This window comes from Ambystoma mexicanum, chromosome 12 (genome assembly GCF_040938575.1).
Source record: "Ambystoma mexicanum isolate Mex_15411 chromosome 12, UKY_AmexF1_1, whole genome shotgun sequence".
NCBI lineage: Eukaryota > Metazoa > Chordata > Amphibia > Caudata > Ambystomatidae > Ambystoma > Ambystoma mexicanum.
Window position 1 is genome coordinate 1040777996 of NC_090936.1, and position 27547 is coordinate 1040805542.

Sequence of the window (27547 nt, forward strand, 5' to 3'; positions counted from 1 at the left end):
CCTTTTGTGAGGACCAAGAATTTGGTATGATAGAAGAGCAAACCGGGACGGGCTACTATGGGGATGATGAGGACCAGGAAGAAGAGGATGACCCGGAAACATCGAGTATATTCCCCAGTAGAGAACGAAGCCCCGGTTACTGACTCCCCGGTCGATAACCAACCCCTCCTAAATGAGGTACTCGCTCGCGCAGCAGAACATTTCCACATTGACACCCACGGTGTACAGGAGGAAAGGGACTTTGCAGAAGAGTTAGTGGGAGAAAGGAGGCCTGTTGCCCAGACCATCCCTATCCTTAAATCCATTCAGCGGAGAATAGATCCGTCCCTGGTGAACCCAAACCTCACCAGAGCAGTCCATCCCAGGGTTGAAAAACTTTTCAGGGCGGCTCAGTCTGACCCTCTCTATATAAGAGGACATCTGAAGCCAGACTCCCTAGTTGTCACCAACACTCGTAAGAGGGCTGGGACACCCTTGTCTTCGTCAGAAGCTCCTCCCGACAAGGAGAGCAACAAACTATACGGTTTCGGCAGGAAGGTAGCCTCAACGTCTGCCTATCAAGCAAGGATTGCTAACTCCACAACCCTGTTGGCCAGCTACAACTGCCATCAGTGGGAAGAAGTCGCGGCACTCATAGCCTCTGCTCCTGAACCGTTAAAGGGCCAATTAGCTCGGATTTCCGCAGAGGGCAGAGCCGTGTCTGGTTGCATTTTGAAAGCAACCTTCGACGCCGCGGACAACGCAGGCAGATTGATAGCGGAGGGCACTGTTATCAAGACACATGCGTGGTTACGGCAGTCTGGTTTTAAAGCAGAAACCCAGGCATCATTGTTGGACAAACCGGTGGAAACCGATCTGTTTGGGAAGGCGGTCGAAGACGCACTTAAAAATGCCAAGGACGAATACGAGACACTCAAATCCCTTGGCCAGTTAACCAATAAACCCCCTAACCAGAGAGGGAATAGTAATTTTCGTCGCCCACGCAGCCAAAATTCCCAGAGAGGATCTAACTATTCCCAGGGGCAGGGTACACAGTGGAACAACCAACAGTCTACCCAGGGTTACGGCAGAGGTAATAGGAGAGGTCGTGGTAAAGGCAGAGGCAGCCCCAGCAATGGAGGCGGCACGCCTCCACCAAAGCAGTGACGCTCAGTTCAGGGTCCCTTCTCACGCAACCCCAGTAGGGGGACGCATTTCAAACTTCACCCAGGCTTGGGAAGTGATCACATCAGACAGATGGGTGCTGTCAACAGTATCCACAGGATATTGTATAGAGCTACTGCAGCGTCCCTGGAACCATCCTCCACGACAAAGAGTACACTCCTTAGAACATCAGAGGATTCTCCTCGAGGAGATCGCCATTCTTCTACAAAAGGACGCGATAGAACTCGTCCCGGGACACCAGGTAAACGAGGGTATTTATTCAACTTACTTCCTTGTGCCAAAGAAAGACTTGACAATGCGCCCAGTATTGGACTTACGGCCTGCCAACAAGTATGTCAAGCCCAAAAAATTTCGTATGACCACGCTACAAGAGGTAATCCCCCCCCCCCCCCCCACCCTCTACAAAAGGGGAATACATGGCAAGCTTGGATATGACGGATGCTTATTTTCATATTTCCATGTTCCCAGCGCTCAGAGTACTTGCGCTTCAAGGTGGACATTCGACACTACCAATTCAAGGTACTGCCCTTCGGGATACCTTCAGCACCAAGGGTATTCACCAAGGTACTGGCGGTGGCGGCTGCACACCTACGCAGGGAGGCAATCCCAGTGTACCCTTATCTGGACGACTGGCTCATAACGGGGGAAACCCCAGGAATTTGCAGGACAAACATTCAAAGGACTATCGACCTCCTCCACGAGTTAGGCTTCTCAATCAACGAGAAGAAATCCAGCCTGGTGCCAAGCACCACAAACCAGTTCCTAGGAGCAATCCTGGATACCCAGGAGGGGTTGACGTTTCCTTCAGAAGAAAGAATTTGGAATATACTACTGCAAATTCTGCATTATCAGTCCGGTCAACAAATAACGGTACGCAAAGCAATGCGTTTACTGGGCATGATGGCGTCATGTATTTACCTGGTCCTCCACGCGCGCCTGCGCATGCGTCCCATGCAGGAATGGTTGGCCAAACAGTGGTCTCAGGCAAGTGGTCAGTGGGACGATCTAGTGGTCGTTTCGCCAACACTGGTACAAAGCCTTCACTGGTGGACAAGAGAGAATCTCGCACAGGGGAAACCCTTTTACGACCCCCAAGTACAGGCAGTAGTCACTACAGATGCATGTCTGACGGGGTGGGGAGCTCACCATCTCCACCACACAGCTCAGGGTCTCTGGTCTCACTCAGTGGCCAAGAACCACATCAACCTGCTAGAGCTTCTGGCAGTATTCAGAGCGCTTCAGGCGTTCGAGCCCCACCTACTAAACCTGTCAGTGCAAATCCGGACGGGCCGCACTACAGCCATGTTCTACCTGAACAAGCAAGGAGGGGCTCGCCAAATCTGTCCAAGCTTGCCCAGAAAATCTGGATATGGGCACTCAGACGGAACATCTTCCTGTCATCACAACATGTTCCAGGGGAGCTCAATTCCCTAGCGGATGCTCTGAGCAGAGACTCCCCCCAGAGGAACACGAATGGGTTCTTCACAGAGGTCGTAGAAGATATCTTCTCTCAGTGGGGTTTCCCCACTATAGACTTATTCGCCACAAGCAAAAACAGACCATGCCCAGGAATTGCATCCAGGTTCCCCCAACCAGACTCCCAGGGGAACGCCCTGTGGGTCAGGGATGTTTGCGTACGCTTTTCCACCAACCCCTCATCAGGAATGTGGTGAACAAGATGAACAGGGAATCAATGATGCTAGTCCTAGTTGCTCCCATGTGGGCAAGATAACCCTGGTTCCCACACCTACGCAGGATGGCGGTGTGCGAGCCCATCAAACTTCCAGCCTGGTACAACCTACTGTCCCAGCACCAAGGTCAAACAGTGCACCAGCAACCCAACTCAATGAACCTGGCAGCTTGGCTCCTGAGGTCATAGTTTGGACACCTCAATTTGCCACAGAGGTGTATGAACATCCTAAAGGAATCTAGGAAACCAAACACAAGGCACTGTTACTTTGACAAGTGGAAGAGGTTTGTTATCTGGTGCCAGAGTAGACACATCAACCCAGTTGATTGCAATCCTTCCACTATTGTTACATACATGCTCCACCTGCTAGATGCAGGATTGGTGTTTAACTCACTGAAAGTACACCTGGCAGCCCTGTCAGCTTACACCACTTCCCATAGCAAGGTTTCGTGGTGGAAAGTACCAGTAGTTAAAGCCTTCATGGAAGGAGTAAAGAGACTTCACCCTCCTATTTCAAACCCACCACCAGGGTGGGACCTTAATGTGGTGCTAGCCAAGCTCATGGGCCCCCCTTTCGAACCCATGCATAAGAGCAGTCTCAAACACCTGACTTATAAAACGGCCTTCTTAGTAGCTATTACTTCTATAAGAAGGGTCAGTGAAATTCAGGCTCTCAGTGCAGGATCCCTTCTTTACTGTCCATAAAGACAAACTGGTTTTACGCACACACCCTAGGTTCTCACCTAAATTTATATTAAAATTCCATGTAAACCAGTCCATCGAGCTTCCGGCTTTCTCCCAGAACCCGCAAAGCTCGGCTGAGGTGAAACTACACACCCTAGATGTGCGTAGGGCGGTCCTCTACTATGTAAATAAAACCAGACCGCTAAGAAAAACAGATCAACTGTTTGTCTCCGTAGCTACAGGTAGAGAGGGGGATCGCGTCTCTAAAGGTGCCATCTCGAAGGGGATTATTAACTGTATCCAGCTGTGTTACTCACTCTCTGAAAAAACTCTGCCTTTCACGCCAAGGGCCCACTCTACTAGAGCCATTGGGGCCACTCTGGCTTTCATTGCAAATGTACCCCTGACACCATTTGCAAAGCAGCTACTTGGAGCTCTATTCACACTTTTACTCAGCATTACTGCATTGACACCCATTCCAAGGCAAATGCACAAGTGGGACAAGCGGTTCTAAGACACTTATTTGCTCATGACCCTTCTCACATCCCACCTCCTTCTGGTACTGCTCGCTAATCTATGCACAGCATGTGATCTAAGCAGATTCCACAAGCCTCAGAAGGGATACATTACTCACCCTAATCGTATTTCTGATGCTTGTATCTGCTTAGATTCACATGCGACCCACCCTTCCTCCCCTCCAAGAGAAGGCGCATGATTGCTTGTAGTCTTACCTTTCTATCTGCTTGGATTATCTGTACTCGCGCTACTCCTCATGCTACCTCATGTCAGAAAAAATACAATCTGAGGATCCTAGACGCGTGAGGGATCTTGGGTACAGTGGACGTCACACTAGGGATAGTATTACTGGCACGCCCTGTGTCGACGGCCATTTTCGAGTTTCGAAAAACAAACTAATACTCTGCAGCTTCCACTAGATGTCGGCCTCTGCACAGCATGTGAATCTAAGCAGATACACGCATCAGAAATACGATTACGGTGAGTAATGTATTATATATATATATATAATTCGAATTTTACAACCTGGCCGGGAAAGAGGTTCCTGAAGGTCTAAGGGCCCACTCGACCAAAGGTGTGTAGCCACTTCAGCTCGCTACAAGACACCTGCAATGCTGCCACCTGCTCTTCTGTGCATATATTTGCAAAATATTCGTTTAGATTCCCTTTTGGGCTGGGAGTCGATTTGGAAAGGCTGTGTCGCAGCATAAACCAAAATTAAGTATAAATCAAATTCTTCTTTCCCCACCTCATGCAACGCACTGCTATGGGAGAATATCAAAGATGAGGAATATGGTGGAAGGACATCATTTGAAGAACAAATTACTTACCTTTGCTAATATTTTTTCGACTGGATGTTCCTCCCGTGTATTCCTCATCACCCTCCCATACTTCACCTGTCAGTTTCCTTGGTTAACACCTTCCTCTCCGCATGCCATATATCCCAGTGTCAACGTCGTACTCTAGGAGTACGGTGGCTCTCGAGGAACACTAGGTCAACCACGGCGCCCTCTGCTGAAGTTTCTGAGCTGCAAGCAAGCTATTGGTGTACATGTGGAAGGAGCATCCAGTCGAAAGAACATTACCAGGGGTAAGTAATTTGTTCTGCATTTGTATCGCGCACACTGCTCCAACCAAAGCGCGAAGCTTAAGGGTCCAAACTACTACTTAAAGCACAATTTTCAGGTATCTGGGTCTATATGTTCCAAGAAGCTGGGAAGACTGGACGTTAAACCACCTCATAGCACAGCAATATCAGAGACATCCCAAAAACACTGCAATCTCGATTTAGTCTTTGGCACCTTGCTAGGTATGTCTTTGGCTGACTGATGTCCCTGCAAAACTTTGCAACAGCTAAACTCTGGAACACATTGGGAAGGTTTCAGGGGAAGTAAAGCCTTCTGCTTCACCTCCCCCACCTTTTGCTCATTTGTTATGGGGGAAACTGGTCAGTCCTTCACTGTCATTACAGGGAAACTGTTTCCCTTTCTGTCTTTTACTTTTTGTAACTTTTTAAGATTGCACACAGCATCTTATAATGTAGTGCAATGGGGATACATGTGTATCACCCTAGCCTTTTAGACTTAGATTTGTAGTCACTTTTTATATGTGCCTAAAGACAAGCTAGTGCAGCAAATATATTTGCACAATTTTTGTCATTTCTAGTGTGCACATTCGTGCACATCTCGCTACTAAATATGGCTAGTGCTCTGAAATGGCCATGCCACAAGAGTTTGGCTTGTTTGGCTATATTGTTTGGCTTTCTTCCTGCCTTGCCAGTTCAGAAAATCCCATACAAGGCATGCACTTGCCTGGGAAAGCTGCTGGTTCCGTGGGCTAGTGATGCCTTTTTTTGTGGCTCAGGAAGGGGGTGGTTATGTCCCATTCCTGGAGCCCGAGAGTCTAGCTGTCAGGCAATGGTGAAACCAATAGTGTTGCCTGATTGTACAATATATATTACAATGCAGTACAACGGGGTACACCTTTTGTTTTGCCCTAGACTAACCCTCATTTTGGTTACTCTAGTTGTGCTAAAGGGACAAGCTGGTGGCAGCAGTAACTTTTTGCTATTTTTTTTTTTTTTTTGTCTATTTAGTTTTACCCTTACCGCGTTTGGCTACGAACTGTGACTACTGGTCAAACATGGTCCCGCCACAAGGCTTTTCACTCATCCTTTGGCCATCTACAACCAAATGGCTAGCTAGCCCCGAGTCCCAAAAGTCCTGACATTAGCGTAGACCCAGATCTTTTACAGACCTAGCAACAACCCTGGTGGCATCCAACTTCTGCTGCTGTCATGAAAGAGCCCTGTCGTGCAGGGGATCTTCAGAAGATCTGTGAAGGAGCTTCGACCCTTGGAGTGAAGGCAAGGTCCATTCTCGACGTCCGGGCAGCTCGGAGTCCTGCAAAGAGCCCTTGTCAAGTGCCCTTGGACCAACCAGTGGCTGCCCAGCTCAGTTTGTGCTACCGTGCTGCAGACATCACGATTCCCTGTTGAGGCCTGGAACTTTGGGGTACGACAGCTTGTGCTACAAAGCTAATCTGTCAAATTCCATAGTTCCAGTATCAACAGGACCCGAAATTGTAGGCGAAGTGGACCCCCGTGGATCGGTGGCCGTCATCCAAAACTGCTTTCGTGCATCCAGTCCTACATGTAGCTCTGCCTTCTCCAACCTGAAGACTTTACACCTGCATTTGTCGCCAACTGGAGAAGTGCTCGAACATGCAACCTCTGGGCATGCAGGGCTGCAGCTGAAGGCTGGAAAAGGGACTTTAGATTCTTCTGAAGACTTGGCAGGTCATCTGAAGACTGAGTACAAAGGGTGAGTTGTAATCCTGCTTACCTGAAACCATAACTCCCTTTTAAGTTTTGTAACTAATTGGCTTTGCCATTGCTTGCTCACCCAAGCATTCAGAAAGTGGGGTACACTATTGGCTAGAATAACTTGTACTCTACCCCTTGGAACTCTTTATTGGACCCGATAAGCTCTACCCCAATTGTTTTCCAGTCTCTCAAAACTGTGTGGATCTTTGAACTTTTGGGCACAAGGCCCAATACATCTTGGATGGACTTCTAAAATTAGTGTTTTTATCTCTGTGGACCAGTAGTGCTGCATACTTATGCTTACCTTTGCAAGGGTTTGTCATGTATTTTGCTCTAGTCCAGTGATTTGTATCTTTATTTAGTCTTGTGTGATTACATGCTAGTAATCATTTCTCCGTGTTATATGGCCATAAAATATATATATTTTTTTAAATGATTGTCTTGGTGTGTTCCTTAACTTCTCGGTGTGCTCATTGGGGACCCCTTACCATGTTCAGGCCTCCTGAGACTTCGCCTTGACCGCTTGCCTTCAGCTCCCAGGGTTGTCCCTGTCACTAAACCAGGTTGAACTTGAACACATCATGTCAACCAGGCCAAAGTCTAGAAAATCAGTCCTAACCTCTAGGAAGGATTATTGGCTCCAATGCTGATCTGAAGAAATGGCTGCAGGAGTTGCCTTATACAAAATCCAGGCTGTAAGCAAGTCCAAGCCCACCAATGGGAAGGATCTGCACCATTCAAACAGCCAGAAGTTGTATTAGCTTCACTCCTGCCCCACACCTGGACTCTGGCACCATGGATGTGGAATTGGACTGTCGGGGGGTCACACACAAAGGCAGCACTAGCCTGCAAAAAGAGCAGCTTTCCCAGACATGTACATGACTTTTAAGGGATTTCCTGACCTGGCAAGTCAGTAAGAAGGCCAAACTACAATTTGGCCAAAGGTGAAAATCTTTTGGCATGACCATTTTAGGGCACTAGCCACGTTTAGTAGCCATAAGCGGTAAATTCCAATGTGTACACTCCAAATAATGCAAACATTGAAAAAATGTATCCGCTGCCACCAGCTTGTCTTTAGGCACATATACAATAATCAAAATCTGAAGTGTATAAAGCTAGGGTGATCAATGTATCTGCACTGCATTGCAGGATGTTGTGTGCAATGTTGAAAGTCACCAAATACGAAAGGGAACCCTCGTTTCCCAGTACTGCTGGTCTGAGTGACTGATCCCTAACAAATCAAAAAGCCAAGTGAAGCGGATGGCTTGTTTTTATATTTAATTTTTTTCCCTACCAAAAACCACAGCAGCTGCAGAAAAAAGTAAAAAGATTAGGGGTCCATAGGAACTATGAAGGAAAAGTTGCCAACAGAGAAATCTTTCCTAACACCAGGCGACATCTATTTACCATTGCTTGTTTCTGCCCCTGCAATGAAGTTGAGTGGTGGATTTCAATTCATCAACTTTTTTACTCTTTTTGTCTTGCAGCGATTTCTTGATTCTTCCTGGGTTCATTGACTTTACAGCTGATGAAGTGGTAAGTTCTACAGTTGAATTGGCTTTTTGCGATTATCTGCAACGTAAACGGGTGCACCAGACTGAAATTCAATATGAATGGTTTGTCTCCATATGCACCTACAGTGTACTTGCAAATGTCTGGAGAGGGGGAGGGTAAATTAGAAGGTAACAATTGGGATGTGGTGATGGATTGGAGTGGGGCCTGTTGGCAGTGGGTGGGGCGATTCCAGTGGAAACCTGGGTATAGTTATGCAAGGAGTTTTGCCTGAAGCTGTCTGAAGTGCATGTAGCGCCTCATGTTTCCATTGGACTGTGTTGAAAGATGGTCTTGTGCCCATGTCTCGTCCCATTTCTATTCCAGTGTTTCCATTTCATTATTTTTTTGCTTGTGTTCCCTCCTACTTCCTGCACCCCATTTGGTCTGTGGGTCCTCTCGCGTGACTGGTTAGCTAAATAGTAAAACTGAGTGTGCTCCCGGGCGCTTTTAACTCCATCAGAGGGTGCTTCCAGCACATTTGCTCACCCCCCCCCCAGCTGCAGGTTAGCAGGTGAATCTATTTTATGCGTGTACTTTTTTTTTTTTTTTTCTTTTTCCTAGGGTTTCCCTACAGTCATTTTTGCTCTCGTGTCCCCCCACACCCTAACCCTGCACCTCATTGGTCTGTGCGTCTCCTCGCATAACCTTCTAAGTGCACTTTTGTACTCACAGGGCAGCCATCCAAGTGCCACAGCTAAGGGCAGCTCCTCCTTGGGCAGCTCTTGTTCCCTGTTTGCCCCAGGACGCCCCCGGCAAGGTCAACAAGCCTACAGCCACAGCGCAAGCTAGTGTGGCACGGGCGGTGAACATAGAAATTGCTATGGTCGGCTAAAACCCTTCCTCTACTCCTTATCTATTTTACAACTGCCTGTAATTTGTTGCAATCTCCAGTGCATTGTATTTGCTATGCCCTCAGTGTGCCATAGTCCTCACAGCTTGTAAACCCTGGTGCCTGTATTACCCACCATCAATCAAAATATTCTGATGCCAGATTAGCACTGTTGTATAAGTACGATACATGCACCCATTCGGTGTAACCCTGCCTTAAAGATCTACATACTTCCCGGCTGCCTAACGCCAGGGACCCTAAGTCACGGGCCTCCCACCTCATACACAGACCTTGCTCTTTCACTTCTCTCCTCTCAAACACCACCCAAGCCCTTTAATTTACCACTCGGGATCATTGTGTTATGGTATGTAGACAACTTCAGACACTTCCAGTGTTTTTGAATTTGGACAGCCTTCAGGCACTACTAGTGTTCTGAATCAGCAGAACGTGTTTCTGCTCAGTCCCCCTCCCTTGTGGTTCTTCAGCCCTCTCCCAAACCCACACAGATTGGCCTGTGGCTTAGCCACTTGATGGGAAGCAGTCGGCAGAGGGCCAAAGGCAGCGGGCATCTGTTGAAAATAATCCATTCATAAGGCCTGCTCATGGACATACGATCAAGAGAATTACATAATGGCACAGCGCTATTTAGCACTTGCAGGTTTATTCAGTCAGAATGCGTTTAAACCGAGAGCAAAATGACAGTAAATGCTTCGGCCATACCGCTGCCTTGTTGTCAGGTTTCATATTTATACATATTGACCAGCAGATTACATGACCAATGGTTACCATAAAAAGATCAGTGAATATAATACGCACAAGACGTTCTTGGCACACTGTTGTCAGTCATCCACCTGGTTTGTTGCTTCAGTTTGGAATGTGTATCGGCAAGCTAGGCCAACAGAATTTAGCCCACCAAGTCTATTCCTTTTGTCCCTGCTACACGCTGAAAGAACTGCTTGTTCATTTTAGTAATATACATATGCTCGAGCTAGATTCACAAATGGCCCTTTGAACATCAGTTCTTTCACCACCTTTTAGAACTAAAGAACCCTCTACTGTTTTGCCACTCACTTATGTGCATAGTAATGTCAGTAAGATCTATGGCCATAATGTCCTTAATGGCATTTTCCTGTATCATAGAAGCATTTGTGGTTGCAACAGAAGTGGCTGACGGTTTGAGGCACAGTTATTGGCTGACACATCGCAGGAAGGCAGGGGATGCATAAACATATAAGATACTATTGCTAATACCATAAAAATAGATAGCAACTGCCACCCAAATGTGACCCCAAGGATCCACTAATATCTAATGTGCCTGTAGGGACATGTGCTTGGTCCACAATACTGTGTAGGTTTTTAATAGCATGCCACACTGAAGATGGTGTCTGGTAAGAATGAACAACATCTTGTCCTGATAACTTGGCAAACCCCACCTTTCTCTGCCCAAATCATATTGAGAACTAGGTTTTGTAATGCTACAAGTCGCACAGCTTTCAACTCAGCAAGAGCATCCGTTTCACTTATAGTGACTTCTACCAGTGTGACCGTCTGCGTATATCCCTGTAGTTGACAAGACGGGCCATACCAGGGAATTAGTGATTTACGGATATCTCCCATTGCCCGCGGTCCAGTAGCATCCTGTATTACATGGCACCTTTGTCATAAGAGAGAAAACAAAGGGCTCTTTTACTGTGATAGCAGGCAGCACAAATCCCATGTGGCACCACCCTGCCCTGTTAGAAGGCAACCAAAATCAAATATACTGATTCTCCTATAGGAGGGCCTTTGAACACCTTGGCCGGTAGGTGCAATGTATAGTTAAAGCTGAAGCCCAAGCCCATATCCTTTGTACCATTGCTGGAGATGCACACACTACACAATATTGTTCCTAATATGGAAAGTTGGTGCATGGGTAGTTAAGAGGCTTGATTGCTGTATGATGACGCATTAATAAGGAAGGACCATTCCTGCCATTCTCTAGGTAACCAGTCCATTAGCAGGAAGGTTCTATTAGCCATAGTGACGCCCTTGCAACCTTTTCTTTTTTAGAAGATTTCCATAAAGATACTTGATCCCTGGAGAGTTGCGATTGATGCTACCTATTTTAGCGTATATGCTAAAGAAATGGGGGGGGGGGGGCGAGAGGGAGGTGGGGGAGAGGCCTCCCCTAGCCACAGCTATATGTAGCACATAACATGAGGTGAAGAATTGTACAGGGAGCTGCTGCAATGGAAGGCCTTCGCCAACACAAGCTGGGTAATGCAGACAGATGTAATGGTTGCTTCTATTGATGATTTCATGTGTTATGTAACAGTGAAACAAAGGCATTCTTCTCTATAATCCTATCCCTGTGATGCTGCTGGATTGGAGACAGGGTGGCATTGTAAAGGCTGATTCTCCAGCATGGGGTCTGCAATGGAGTCACATGCTCATGAATGTTCCCCGTCATCGGGCTGGGAATCCTCGGTAAAACAGTTTCACTTTCACCTTTAAAACCGTATTTCTCCACCAATCGCTGTCCTCTGGGTCATACTGCCCCATCCAATAACAGTCCTCTCCCTAAGCCCTGTCTCTGGTAGCCATCCTCTGATTTTGACCACACGCATCAGTGTTGGCATTCCTCGAGTTGCTCTCCGAGCTGTCTGAACGTTTTTTGCCGAGAAAAGTAAAATTGTTCCAAAGAGCCTGTGCACTCCATCTGCCAGCAATGGGGACCTGCTGTCGGTGAAGATCTGTGCCCCTTAAGGGGGAATATTCATCAACGTTTCTAGAAGGCCATCTTGGGCCTACTTTACGCCCACCAACCATGGCGGAAGAGGAGAGAAGGTCCCTCTTGAGACTCTGCACCAAATGCGGGCTACGGAATGTGTTTGTGGAAGACAAGCACCTACAATGCCTCTACTGCCTACACCTGGATCATAAGGAGGTAGAATGCAAAATATGCCTCATTTTTTCAAAGAAAACCACGAAAGGCTGGCGGCATGGCTTAACTCGAACAAAGCCTTTGCCCCGTGAGCAGGGTCATGCATCGTCCAGAACTGGCCGGTCCGAAGAGCGGTCTTTGAAATCGCCCTATCCGGGGAGGACCAAGATCCGCAAGTCCGAGTCCACCAGGTTCATCACTGATGAAGGTCCCAAGTTGGATAGGGCGCGATCAGCATCTCCTTCTGCCTCCATAGCCAGCCTATCATCAAGCTCCTCTTCTTCAAAGAGGAAGTCATCCACCCCGGCTAAGCTACGGGAGAAATCTGGTAAGCCAAGGACAGAGGTCTGTGCAGCCCAAGCACGCTCAACCGGCACATAAGTCTTTGTTGGCGATCAACATCTACTGCTGCTACGGGTTCTGATCCTATGAGGGTGGTTCCGGCAGTGCAGAAAGGGTCCTTGTATTCACAACACGACGCCACTGCAGAGGCCTTGACAAAGGCTACAGGGGTTGGTGGTACCGACCCAGGTCCCGGTTCAGAACTCTCTGGGATAAAAAAAGGGTGCAAGGACTGGGGCTGAAGAGGCCCCCGGAATAGTCCTCCCAGGTCACTGTTCAACCATCTCGTCCTCAGACTACTATGATCAAGAATCCGTGCATACGGTCCATGAGGACGATGACTGTGGCGCAGGACCTAGTTTTCCTTCCTTACCTTCTCAGCTGAGGGACATTTCCCTGGACATTCTATCGACTCTGCACACCTTAGTGTCAGAGATCCAGTTGAGGATGCCCCTGGCACTGGCACCCGAGGTACCCTCATAATCAGCCTCCACCTAAAGAGGAAGTGTCATCTGATGGACTTGAAGACAGGGACGGACTGATATGGCCATCGGTACGGACGAAGACTTCGTCCCAGTGGCCAATGAATCGCCTCATTTGGGTACTCTGCATAGTTTCCCCACCGTGGGATCGTTCCACTCCATGATCGCCAGTGCCTCAAAGCTATTCCAGCTGGTGCCTGAAGAAACCAAGGAGGGCGTCTTGTATCAAATGCCAGAGGCCGATGGAAAGACTATCATGGCGGTGCCTTTTCTGGACGAGATTTGGGAGGAGGGCCTGGCCGTCATGAAGAACCTTTGCATGGGTCCAGCCAAGCGGGATAGGCTGGAGAAGCAGTATAGAATGCTGGAATCTCCACCCAAGTGCCTGAGGTCGCAACAGTCACCAGAATTCGTGGTGACGGCAGCTGCGAGGAAATGGTCGGCTAGCCCGCCCTCATCGTCGGTCCCTCCGGACAGCAAGGGGGGGGGGGGGGGAGGAAAGGGTGGACGCCATGGGAAAGAAAGTGATCTACATTGCGGTGTCCATAATCGAAGCAGTCTTGGCGATCCTAACCAGGTATGACGGGGAATTGTGGTACAAACTAGGACCGATCCTGGTGGTCATCCCCGACGATGAGATGGAAGCCCTGGCTCTTTTTCAGGAAGGGGGTAAAGTAGCGTTGGACCATGCCATCATGGTGGCAGTGGACGTCGCTGACAAAGTTTCTGGCAAATCTGGAAAGGTGCCTGCCTTCGTTGGGAGGAATGGATGAAGGCCACTAACTTCTGTCGGGAGGTCCAATTAAAGCTGCTGGACATGCCCTTCGACAGTGAGAATCTGTTTGGAAAGGCGGTCAACGATTCCCTCCAGGCCCTCAAAACAGATACAGAAATGGCTCGTTCCCTTGAACTCTTCAGCAGCACTGCTAGTCTTTTTGAGCATGTCATCAAAGGATTTCTCCACCTCTTAGACAGTCTGTTTGCTCCTCAATGCAAGAAGCCTACAGGGGCTGCTCCCAGGCCTACGGTAGCAGAGGACAGCGCAGCCTGCAGGGCTGGATGCCGGCGCCCAAGCAGGCCTGCACCGGCTAAGACATTGGGCCCCCCACTCTTGCACCCTTGAGGGAGGCTGGCTGATGAAGTTCGTCAATGAGTGGAGAAAGATCACCACTGACCGATGGATGCGGGGGCACACCTTGGAGTTCCAAAGCAGGTGTCCTCGTATTCTGCTAGACCCGCAGCAGGAGCAGCACACCCCTCAGCTCCTTGAAGAGGTACAGACTGTGTTAAAGGGGCAATAGAGCGCTTGTTCCCCAACAGAAAGAAGTTTGGGGCGGGGGGGGGGGGTGGCGGCTGGAGACGCATCCTGGACCTACACTGTCTGAACAAATACTTGAATTCAGGATGGTCACATTGCAACACGTGCTCGGCCAACTGGAAGGAGGGGATTTCTTAACATTGTTGGACCTGGAGGATGCCTATTTCCATGCCCCCATTCACAAACATCGAAAATGTCGACGTTTCGTGGGGCAGGGGCCAGCACTCCCAGCTCAAGGCCCTGCCATTCAGCTTTAAGTCTGCCCCAAGCGTGTTCATAAAATGCCTAGCACTGGTGGCAGCCCATCAACGTCTGCAGGGCATGCATGTATACCCATACCTGGACAACTGGCTGATACGTGCCTGCTCAAGGGAGCTGGCCGACAACACACGAAGACTACATCCAATTTAATGACAGATCTGGGATTCTCTGTCCACTACCTGAAGTCTTGCTTAAAGCCCTCGCAGAACGCACTGTTCCTCAGCGCCAGGCTTCACATGGTGGCTTGCCCTGGCGTCTCCCTCAGAAGAGGCTAGAAGCCATTCAAGGGAAGGTGCAGGGACTGTTAGCAAAGATGGCTACGGTGAGGGCTATCAAGTCGTTGCTGGGCATGTCGTCCGGCATCGACCTCTGCCCTCGCTGCAGGTCGTAGATGTGACCCTTGGATGCCTGTTGGATCACCCAAGGCACCGGCTTTCCGAACTCCCATACCAGGAGACATCACCACGGACGCCTCACTGGAAGGTTCGGGGGTGGGAGGGTTGCAGACAGGACTGTCTGCACGCCAGAGGCCTGTGGCTGCTGGAGAAGGATCTGCACATAACATCCTGAAGCTGCTGCAGTATTGTGGACTCTCGTCGTCCCTACCATCTCAAGGTCTACATCAGGAAGCATAGGGGGCACTTGATCCACAGCGCTCTCCAAGGAAGCTCAGGACTTGTGGCACTGGGCCTTCGGACAGGGGATGTTACGCGTCCCTCTCCACCTGGCGCGAGCCAAACGCCCACTCGTGGCTGAAGTGCATTTGGAACTTCGTCAGGATCAGGTGGAACACCTGTTCGTCAAATGGGGCAGACCCCAGATCGATATGTTTGCCACTGCATCGAATTCCAGATACCAGCAGGTTCCACCAGCCGAGGAGCCTGGGGGACGCATTCACCTTTCTGTGAGAAGGGCTGTTTCTGTATGCGTTACCTCCTTTCTCCTCTGCTACATGTAATCAACACAGTCTGACGCTGTCGATGCGAGATGATACTAATCACCCCGGTGTGGCCGATGCAGATTTGGTATCCTAATTTTCTCAGCCTGTCTGCGTTGCCTCAGTCAAGTTGCCAGTGTTTCTTCATCTACTCACCAGAGAAGGAGGCACCATCCTCCATCACAACCTAGGATCGCTGAACCTACAGCCTTGGAGGTTGAGTTGCCAGCAGACTGCAAGGAGGTCCTCGCCATAGCCAGGGCGACACCGAGCCTAAAGTGCTGCAGGCATAAATGGAAGCTTTTTGCTACGTGGTACTCATTGCAGAAGATTATCCCTCGAGGGTCACGGCTCCAGATTCTGCCATACCTGCTGTCATTGGCAAAAGCTGGGTTGGCTCATGCCTTCATCAAGGTGCACCTGACGGCCATCTCGCGCTACACCAGCTCCCCGGGGAGATCCTCGCTGTGGTCCCACACTGAGTTCCTTAAAGGACTTTTTCAATCTTTCCCACCAGTGAAGGCTCCTGCCCTGGTGTGCGAACTCAACGGGGGGGGGGGGGGGGGGGGGCTTTGAGCCTATGCATCAGGCCCCTCTTGTTTCTCTTGTGGAAGACTGCTTTCCTTGTGGCCATCACTCTGCCAGACGTGTGGGTGAGATCCAGGCCCTATCCTGCGAGCAACCGTATCTTCCACACACCCATCTTTAATGTCGGAATTTCACCTCAACAAGCCTTTGGTGTTTCCTGTGTTCTTCCACCTTTGCTGGCGGAGAGGGCCTTACATTCGCTGGATGTTCGTGCTTTGGTAGTTCTACGTGGCACGCAAGAATTTTGGACAATAGTTTGTGAACTTTGGTCCTGTGAGCCATGGGAAGGCTGCTGCCGGGCCATCTGAGAGCCAGCTCCACCAGAGCGATTGCTGCAATGATGGCATTCCTTTCTGGGTTGCCCCTGCTCAACATCTGCAGGGATGAAATGTGGAGGTCCATGTGTACCTTCATGAAGTTCTACTGCGTCGACTGGGATTCCAGGATGGAGTCCAGAGTCGGCCAAGTTGTGCTACACAGCCTGTTTTCTTGAGGTGAGGCCTGTTCCAGGGGTAAGGGTTGATTGCTTCTGTTGAGCTCACCTCCTGTGGTTGTGTACTGGTGGTGTTCATGAGCATGTGAATCCATGCAGGACCCCATGCTGGAGAACTGTAACTGTTTTCCAGCATGGATTGACATGCGATCTCTCCCTCTGGCCCCTCTGCGGTTCTTCTTGGTCCTACTGCAACATTTTACGTACTTACAAATCTGAAGATGGCTGTCGGAGGTGGGGCTTAGGGAGAGGACTGTCATTGGATGGGGGGCTGTACGACCCACAGGACAGTGATTGGTTTGGAGGAGAAATGCAGTTTTAAACTGAACTGGTTTTCTTTTACCTAGGATTCCCAGCCTGACTGGAATATTCATGAGCACGTGAATCCACGCCAGACCCATGCTGGAGAACAATAATTATAGGTAATTAACTTGAACCTTACTGTACCAAACAAGGATGGTGCTACATAACATTCCAGTCATAACCACCTACCTAACGCACAATCGGGCCTATCAGTACTGCATATACAAACCCCTTGGAACAATATCATTTTCTATTGTTTTCTCTGAAGGAAGTATAGAGATGCATGGACCCTCTGAGGTGACATAGCCATGCACTCATGGTTTGGCATTGTTTATGGAGCAAAACTGAACTGCAAAAAGATTCCAACAAGACAGGTTTCACAAGCTTAATTGGTCCTTAGACTGTCTTTGTGCTACTGCATCCCTAAGTAATCCATTAAAGTTGGCAGTCTTGACTGCCTGGCAGTTGTCCCTCGCGGAAATGGATACCTTAGTTTCCTTGGTCCTAGATTATACCTTTGCCCCTCTACTGTCCCAGCAATGTCTTTGGGGCTAGCAGCAACAATGCGAGTGTCCAATGTCTGAGCACAAGGGGTGCTTTCAGCACCGGGCATGGCCCGCAATCGTGTGGGTAACAGAGAAAATGGTGCTCTCTTTTTATATGTGAAGCGCGGACCCAATGCTTGCGGCCATGTTTAACAGCCTTCTGAGTGCCGAGCAATACCTGCACTTGTCCCTTCCCACCTGGGCTGCAGTCCTGATACTGGCTGACAGTTCTTTGTAAATATCCATTCACCTGCCTGGATGCCTTGTTCTGGCCCCTCCAATGGTGTTGGAGTGGGGCCAGAACACAATCAGCAACCTGTTTGCGGAGAATGGACAGGTTTTTAGTTAACTCTTTACAGTAGTAGATTAACAGCAGATATGGTATCTTTGGATTTGGCACGTTCCATTTGCTGGGCGGCCCAGGACTACTTCGTAAGGAGACAATCCAACACCAGAGTGCATAATAGTTCTCAAGGATCATAATGCTAGTGGAGTGCGTCTACCCATCCTAGGGCACTGCCAGTACATCTTGGACAGCTTATTTTTCATGAACTAAGGATAGCACAGGGGCAATGTGCAGGTCTTGGAAACCAGACCATGCAGAGCAACAGAGGTTTGAATCCTGGATCCGCGCTTGGAAACCAAATCAATAAAATTTGAAAATAATTGTGGAGTTCGTTCTCTCTACCAATCTGGCTGCTTGGGGATGATAAATTGGATGGAATTTGTACCAAATGCCTAATGCATAACACACTAATTCCATTGTGGTATTAAAAAAAATGGACAAGTGGAGATGGAGGAAGGCACCAAGTTACATTGATTGTGTTTGCTTTTAACCAAGTTAAAAAGGAGCTACCAGGCCTTAGTCGATCCTGACATTAGGATCCACAAACTCGGAGAAAATAGAAGTTGGGTTTTACCACCCAGCTATGTCTTCTCTCAACAGTCCCCAAATGGGGCTGCTTGTTTGTAGGTTTCCTTGTATGTTGATCAATTTGTTAATCCACAGTCGTCCTATTTCTACCGAATAAATACTGAGCCATTAGTATAGTTTTTCAAAATAAGTAAAGAACCAATTTAATTGAACATCCGCTTGTGTTCAAATTGGTTTATAAATGGTGAAATTGTTCCAAGGTCTAAATATGGCTCAGTAGCTAATGCATTTCGGAGACTCCATCTTGAGGGCTAAGATGCAGCCATTTGTTATATACAATGTTTCGTAATGAAAGTACATACCAAGATCACCAATTGTGAGTTTCCAAACAAAGTAAAAGAAATCAAGGAACAAATACAAAACCGTAAACATCATACTTAAGTTACTACATGTATGCACGTTCTCTTAAGACAAAATATTAGCCTTTTACCTTAATGCATGAGCCTTGTCACTGCAAGTTTGAAGGGGAATAGATTACATTAAATAGTCTGCATGTAACTTCCAACATGTACCGTTTGCTATCGAGCGTAATTATCCGTCCGGAATAGAGCGGTTTACCTAAATAACTTTTGCCACTGTATCCACATCAATGCTCAAGCTGTGAAGGTAAATGTGATATAGATTCACATTAATACTGTAGATCATATGTGTGCACTTACAGATCCTGCAAGGACCTTAGTGTTCACTTACCTGGCTATGCTGGCGTTCTCACGAAAGCGAAGCCGCCCGTGTGTGTGCTCCATGTGCTGTTGCTTTAATGGTTACCATGGCGACCATTCGAGGCGAAGCAGCCTTCTTTCATAACGTTGTGCTTGATGGACATGGCACCATCGTTGCCAACCTAGCCCTGATCACCCCCTCTACCTCCTGCCCTCCCTCGAACCCAAAACCTTTCCCTGCTCACCCTTCCAGCCTTCATCGTTCACTCCTATTTCCCACTTTGAATTCAACAATCTACTAGCACTAAGCCGACCTTTGTGCCCCCAAGAGACCCTTCGATCCTTAATACCACCTGTGCTGCCAACCTTGCTGGCTCCATCAACTCACACATCTGGAATCCTCCCTGCAGCCTTAAAAGATCTCTAAGCAAATTGCTTATAAAAAAAAAAACTCCAACCCCCACTCCCTGTCGAGCTACTGCCCAATCTCCAGCACCTGCTTGATTGCCAAACAAATCGACTGCGCTGCTTATAAGATAACTGGTGTTAGGACTGATTTTCTATAATCTGGCCTGGTGTAGATGTATAGAAGGCCAACCTATATTGTGACCAACAACTCTGGGAAGCTGTAGCCAAACCAGTTCGGGTAGCAGTGACAGGCGATCTAGTATAAGTCAGAGGTGGTGAGCTTGTAAAAGGTCCACAATGAGATCACACAATGGGAATCACAAATTACATTCTGACAGGATCTATCCAAAGTTATTTATTGAGAAAACACTAGAGAAATGACTCTCAACACTGTTAAACCTAGATACATACATTAACTTATTATAGGGCATAATACATATTACAAACTCCTGCAAAGGAAAGGTAGGATTAATGTTATGCACTTAAGGTCCACAGAGAATGATCCCCAACTTTCTCCAGCCCTAAGTTGTCTGGGGCCTTTTGCCTAATAGTTCAGGTAAAAGTTCCACAGAATATTTGAAGCAGGAAAAAATGCAGGTAGGGTCTCTGGGGTCCAGTGAAGGGTTCTTATGGTTCGAGTACTAGTTAGTTGCTACAGAAATGGCCCCAACCTTCAAAAGTCTTGCGCAAGCAATTGCAAAGCTGAAATTATTAGAATAAAGGTTTATTATAAACCCATTGACTTGGGGGCGTATAGGGGTAGGTAAGATGCTCTAACTTACCGCCCCCCGATTCTTCCCCGGACTTGGCAGGACAAAGGAAGAGTGTCCCTGAGGTGACTTTTGCCGCTGATTGCAGTCCTCGATTTGCAGGGGTTGCATGATCTAACTGATCTCTGGCTTGTGTCTTTCACTCTTGGAATGACTCTTGATGAAAGAATGCAGAAAAACATGATGCAGGACCCCTCTCAGGACTGGACTCGGGTCAGGTAAGCGATTTCGGACGGTGGTCACCGAAGCACAGTGACAGAAAGGGACTCAAATGCTAGTCAGACATTCCCTCCTATCTCGGGTCCCCTTGGTGCTAGGACACCACAAATCCACAGAGGTTAATCCTGTGGGGCCCACTGCGGATCCCCCAAGTCCCAGGTTGAAAGTGAACGGTGGCGCTGGCAGTACGGTAGACCATATTCGGAGCTTGTCAGCCACAGGACAATCCCGGGAAACTTCTGAAGGCTCTTCTTTGCAGGGTACAGAGCAGACATCTGGAAAGGCTGTTCCTTCCACTGCAAGGGTCGCAGCTCCTTCGCAGGGTTGCTAAAGATCTTCAGCAAAATGGGGCACCTCAGACAGCAGCCGAAGTCCACCTTTTTCTGACGGTCCCCAGTTTCTTTGCAGGCCTTGCAGCTGGATAGGATTCTTGGCTCTATCAGGTTTCTCCAGGATCTGAGGAATGGGTGTAGAGGGTCCTCTTCTTATCCTAAAAGACGAGTACGAGCTGCTGCCCTTATTAACCAATGACTGGTCTAACCCACACACCCCAGCAGTGGTCCAATCGGGACCACTGGCGTGAGGTAACATTCATGCATACCACTCAGACACACTGAAACCAGTTTGTCCCAGTTCACATCCTGCCAGCAAATGCACACAGCACTCTAGCCTGTCAAAAGCGTCTGCTTTCCCGGGCACTGTATGTCCTTGCAAGGCTTTTCCTGGCCTCTCGGGCCAGGAAGAAGGTGAAAAAACAAGATGGCAAAAGGACATAAGAAAAATCTTATGGCACACCCATGTTTGATCAGTAGCCACAGTTAGTAGCCAAACGTGATGAGGCTAAAACGAAAAGTCCCCAAGTGGGGGGAAAAGTCACTGCTGCCACCAACTCATCCTTTTAGCACACCGACAGTAACAAAAAATCCTCTTAGTGTTAGTCTGGGGCAAACCAAAAATGTACCACATTGCACAGCAAGCTGCATGGTACAATGATAGTTACCACAGGTGATACAAGGTAACCAAGTAGTAACACGAGGGAAACAAGGTTTCCCAGAACCGACAGAGCCTGATGGACCGGTCAGTTTCCCCATAACATGTGAGCAAATACCAGGGTAGTGAAGCTTAAGGCTTCTCTGCCCTGCAAAAAGTACAGGTCAGATAAAACCGTGGAACGGAATACTCTTTCCATCTGGGTTCACCCAAAAAAAAGCTGAATCAGAAGGATGTGCTGCACTCTGCTCCCTCAATCTATCTGCGGGCTTTCGACATCATTGATCACAATACTCTAGAACAGGCTCCTCATTCTAGCCATCACAGATTTTGACCTCAATTGTATTGCCTGCTTTTTCTCTCTCGCGCATATTGGCATCAGGGTTTTAAAGAAATGCCACGATTGCAGGGCAAAAATGTCCCCTACGGTCCCCCATCAGGTGGTTGTGGTGCCTGGGATATGATCCTAAAACATTAGGGGGGTGGATCCTGCCTACCGATGGTGACGACCTCAGAGCATAGAGGGAAACTAGCTGCAGGTCGGTCACATAAATCCCCTTTGACTTGCCTTGTTGGAAGAAAGCTTAAAGAACTAGTTATGAGTTGGTCTCGCCACTCTTCTTCACCACGTTCGAAGAAAAGGTGTCGCAGATTGCTGTGGAGTTCTCCCCTGAACGGGTTCAGACTGAAGATGTCGGGTCTTCAAGAATGCAGCCTCGACGCCCTCGAAAAATAGCAGGAGTCGGGTTCATGTCGATAAACCCGGCGGAAGACAAAACCTGTGCGCCCTCGGGCCCAGGTGACTGGGAGAAAACGCCTTTGGAGGTTCCATTGAGTAGAGAAACTCCTTTGAAGGGAAAATCTTCGACGTAGACACCAAAAGTTGAAATCCTTGTCGAAAAAAATCTTTGACGGAGGTAGGAAAACAAACTTAGAGATTTACTCACTACCAAGGACAGACTTTTTTTTTAAGTCCCTTCAATTTATGAGAAACGTGAACCCTCTTCTGATAATCACGTCCTTTTGATTTTTAATCTGGGAGATTCTAGTGGTCCAGAATTTCTGATATAGGAGTCCACGATAAAAGATCTGCATGAGACTCTTCAAACTGTAAGTGGTTGAATTTAGAAGACCAGATCCCTCAGACCATGCTGATGGTTCGTACAGGCAACTAATGTCTAGAGTGATTGAATGTCTGAAGTAGACCGGCACCACATTTTCAGCAGGATGATTTTGCAGATATTTTAGATAAGGGACCCCAGGAGGATCCTATTATTCACTTTCATGTATCTTTACAAAGGCGTTCAATGCCAACTAGGAGACTCAAGAATTAATTCCAGCAGTAATAAAGAATTAACAAGCAAATGCAAAGTGTCAAGCAGTGACCTCTTTTACCTAAAGTAAACATCGTACTCCGGAACAAAACGGTGGTACAGGCCTCCACATCTAAACCGACTGCATACCCAACAATTCCCACCCAACGGGGATGACAAATGCTATGATGTAATGGCAAAAAGGTCTTCTCTGCTGGAAGTATGGCCCTGAAGTCAGCAAATGCCACGTGCGCACTGGCTGAGTTCACATTTCCCCTGTGGGAATGCATATCGATGGCAGCTGTACATATCCCAGAAGGGGAAGAAAGATGTTTTAAAAAAAAAAAAAAAAATATTAAGGATGGGAAGAACGCCATGTGCGACTATCTTCAGACTGGTCTCAACTCTGTGAACCGTATTAGCAGAGATATGGCAGCTAGCACCGTAATGCGCAGATTTGCCTGGTAAGTCTGGGTTTGCCCCGGATGTGCAATCGAGACTTCTTAACATGCCCTTTGACGACACACATTTATTTGGCAGGAAGGCTGACAAGACCCTGGAGAAGCTGCAGATCTCCAAGCGGCAGCCTAATCCCTTGGTGCTGCAATCAGACAGCCCCACTGGGACAGCTTGGAAGGGCAGGTCCTTTTGCTATTACTACTCAGTTGTAAGATGGAGAGGACTGCCGAATCAGAGGTCAGATGATTTCCCCTGTGGTGGATAGGGAAGAGGTGCTAAGACAGCCCAGGCAACGGCTGCTTTAGCCTCGGCCGCCTTAACGTTTCGGAGGCTTTGGTCCACAAAACCCTGGTGGGAGGCAGACTCTAGCAGCATCTGCAAGAATGGTGGGGTATTACTGCAGATGCATGGGCATTGGAAACAGCCCATCGTTGTGGCCTTTCCTTTCTAAAAAGGCCTTGGGATCATCCATGGGGGGACGACTCTTTCAAAGTTCCGGATCCGCTACTTGTGCAGGAAATGTTGACCCTGCTGGAGAAAGGTGTTATAGAACCTGTAGTGTAGAGGAACCGGGTGGGTACGGCCCTTACTTTCTAATCCCCAAGATGGATGGGGGGGACTGAGACCCATCTTGGACTTAAGAGACTTCAACAAGTTCCTCAGGAATTACAATATTAAGATGGTTATCCTTTTTTAGATCCTTCAGGCCCTCCAACTTCAGGACTGGATAGCTTAATTGGACCGTCAGGATGCTTACAGAAAGATAAAACCATTGGTGTGCTGCATGTGAAAGGGTCCACATTCATAGCCCTGCAACAGCTGCAGAACTTGTTCCAACGGGAGCAGTATTTTGTTGCTGACCTTTAGGCCAAAAGCAAATTCTCCATTACGTCGTCCAGGAGGTCCCAATCATTATATCTCAACCTCTCACCATGCGTGAAGGTGGAGTGTCTTCACCTATGAATGGAGAACTTGTCCATTCTCTCATGAGAAGGTTCTCTTTGTGGAAGACGTATTGGAGGGCAGATGACATGTCCAGAAGGTCCAGGTACCACATCCTCCTGGTCAAATTAGGATCATGGATTGCCCAAACTGTCTCAACCTCCGGATCACTTGAGGAATGATGGGGACTGTACAAAAGTGGATACTCGCAGGCTGCCACGAATGCGGTTACTAGGGCTCCTCCTGTGAGAAATTCACTGGCGCACTACTGCACACACTTCCAGTTGACACCTGTTGCGAACAGATCCACTTGAGGGGGTTCCCCAAAGGGTGAAGAGCTCTTGAAGGATTTCCTCAGCGAGTTCTCACTCTAAGACTGCTCTGCCTGCTCAGAGCGTCCGTCGCAGTGTTCTCCTCTCGAGCTAGGTGAACTGCTGATGGCTGATGGGTGAGGGGGTGCGGGGGTGTGAGGGGGAGGAGGGTGGATTCCTTCTTGAATTGCCCAGAGCTGCATTGCCTCTGCAAAGTGGTAATGGCACTTATTGAGGTAGTATATAGCCACGGTGGTGTCCGTCATTATCAGAAAGTTCTTTCCCCATACAGAGGACAGAAAGGCCTTCAGCGCTAGTCTGATTGCCCTCACATCCAAAAGGTTGATGTGTAGTTTGGACTCCGATGGAGACTAACTGTTGGCGAAAAATCTCAAATGTGATAATTCCCTTCTACCTTGGAGACCCCCAGCTCTTTTGCTGGACTTTAGGACTTTCAATTTCTAACCTGGAGAGAGTGAGACCTTTCTTCCACTCTCGTATTTTTCTGTGATTTGAAATGTTTCTTTTGACTTTGGAGTCTGACAAGCTCCATAGGCATTATCTTTGCATTGTGATGCACTGCACCTTCAGTGCAGTGGCACAGGGAAGTCTTAGATTTCCCCAAAGTTTTAAATACCTTCTCTTGGCTAAACTACTGTTTCCAAGAGCAGTGAAGTGAAATTGACTGTACTAACATTTCTAGACCCAGCGCACCTATCTTACAATAGAGTGCTGGAGGGTTTACTTATGTTGGGCAGAATTGCATGCAGTAACCTCTGGTGCCACCACACACACTTTGGACTACAGGTGTAAGTAAGCAAGAGCAATCTTTGGTATAAGTCTGTACCGCACAGTTTGTTGGTAGTGAGCTGAGCAGCCAGGCTTATCTCAAGAGTGAATGTGAGCAGTACAAGTAGTTACACAGAGGACTTTCAATCACAGTGGTTCAAGTAGACACTCAGACTCTTGGTAAAACACTAATTAATTTATTACACAATCATTTCTAAAACATTTCAGTAGAAGAAAACTTAATATTATAGACCAAAACCCAATCAGTGGTTCAGGTAGACACTTAGGTTTCTTGGTAAAAACACGTAGTAATTTATTACACAATCATTTAGAAAAATGTCACTAGAAGGAGGCACCTTAATATTATATACCAATACACTACAAAACTCTAAGCTTTTGAGACCGTTTGAGCTCCCCTGAAATGGGAGCCAAATGGCAGTTCAGTTACTTAGCCGTGAGCAAAAAGGACAAAAGTAAATAGAATAGATAACGTATACTTTCTAGGCAGTGCAAATAGTTGTTCACCAGAAGAGTTCCATTCAAGTCAGTAGGCCAGGCCAAGGTCAATGGGCTAGTGTTCTGGATAGGAAAGAGCAGTTCTGGTATCAAACGGTAAAGTCTTTGCAAAAGTTCTCAGAAGAAGTTTAGGCGAAAGAATAACTTGTGGGGTCACAAGCAGATTAGGCCTGCAAGTTGGGAAAGTTTCACTAACTTTCATAGCGAGAGTAGCATTATCTCAATCAGGTTAGCACAATACCTTCATATGAAGAAAACAAATGTTGCTGAAGTCGTGGTTACAGGCAGTTCCTGCAGATCTCGCTGTTCCCGAGCCTTAGTCGTGGGGACAAGAGGGAGGACCTCGGTGGGGGATGGGGGTGGTCTCTGCACGGGATCGTTGAAGGCAAACAAAATGGAGTCACTTCAGTTCCATTAGCTGTAGATTCAAGAACAAACTGATGTCCCTCTCCCTGGTTAATCCTAACCAGTCTTGAGAATGGCATCCAGGTGTCTTAGGAGTTGATTGGTCCCACCAACTCAAAGGAAGAAGCCGTCCTTGAAGGAGCTTCTGGCAACTGGAGTTTGGCAATTCGGACCTGCAGCAGGGCTTCACCGGGCAAACCAATGGTCCAGGAGTTGCAGCAGCCATCCTCTTCCAGCTAGTCTTCGGTTCTTTCGTTCTAGTGGTCGACTCTGCCTTCCAGTCCATGAGACTCGCCTTTTAAACAGTTCTCTGCCTTTCATTCCAGCCTAGCTGTCACTCACCCAGGAGGGTGGCTGTCCTTGCCAGACAGTCAACCAGCCAATCACGCCAGAGTGCATCTGGGTCTCCTAGGAGACCAAGCACAAGGAATTTCGGGCACCTCCCCTCACTTCCTGCCCACCCCAGACACTTGACGCCAAGGGCGAACCTCAGTCTTGAAGCCCGCCAAAGGCACACTAACAAAGGGACCAAACCTGGTTCAGGGCGCAGACACACACTAGAAGGGCCTCTCCAAAAAGAAATGGCAAAAAAGACTGTGACCCGTTTAACAAAGGGGCTTAAGGTGCCATCTTGAAAAACATGGCTCCTGTGATTTTTAGCTGCCAGTGTTCACGATTGGGGAAAATCATGGTAGTTCTTTATAAAACTGCTGCCTTTTCAATAGGAAAGGGTAGCATTTGACTGCTACATGAGTGTTTAGACACACAGAATACTATGCTACCCCTCCAGCACTCAATTGTAAAATGGTGTGTTGGGTCTAGGAATTTAGAAATATAAAGTCAAATTCACTTTACATTTTCTGGGAAAACAGTAGTTGATCCCAGAGAAGGTATTTAAACCTTTGGCAAGTCTAAGACATCCCTGCGCCACTTCACTGAGGCTGCTGTGTAACACACATGAAAAGATGATGCCTATGGAGTTATCTAACACTCCATAATCAAAGCGCGCAAGTGTAAAACGCGCATAAAAATACGAGAGAGTGGGGGGAAAAAAGGCTCAGTCCTCAAAATCCAGCAAAGTTGCTGGGGTCTCTAAGATGAAGGGAATTAGCACATTTATGAGAATTCTCCATAGCAACTTAGTATCTGCTTTGTCTAGTTACTCATGTAACATTTTCATGTTACCCTTGCTACAATTAATGGCTGGTGGCAGTGGTTTACCTTTTCCTACCATTGTGTGTTTTTACCGTGGGCTGCAACTGCTGCTGCAGTAATGCACCGATGGGTCCCCATTTTGTCAAAATGGCACCAGACTTCTTTTTTCGCCATTTTGTGTTGGAAAGGTCCTTGAGATTTACTCTGCACGCCAAACCAGGTTT

The 27547-nt window shown here is 47.9% G+C and overlaps 1 protein-coding gene across 7 annotated transcripts in view; it reads left to right on the plus strand.

Annotated features, from left to right (window-relative positions):
- IMPDH1 (inosine monophosphate dehydrogenase 1) overlaps positions 1 to 27547 on the plus strand; it is a 971605-nt gene that overhangs the window by 512385 nt on the left and 431673 nt on the right. For all 7 annotated transcript variants that reach the window (XM_069629569.1, XM_069629570.1, XM_069629571.1 and 4 more), the window contains exon 3: positions 8366 to 8414. In XM_069629569.1, the coding sequence (XP_069485670.1) occupies positions 8366 to 8414 (49 nt within the window). The remainder of the gene's footprint in view (positions 1 to 8365; positions 8415 to 27547) is intronic.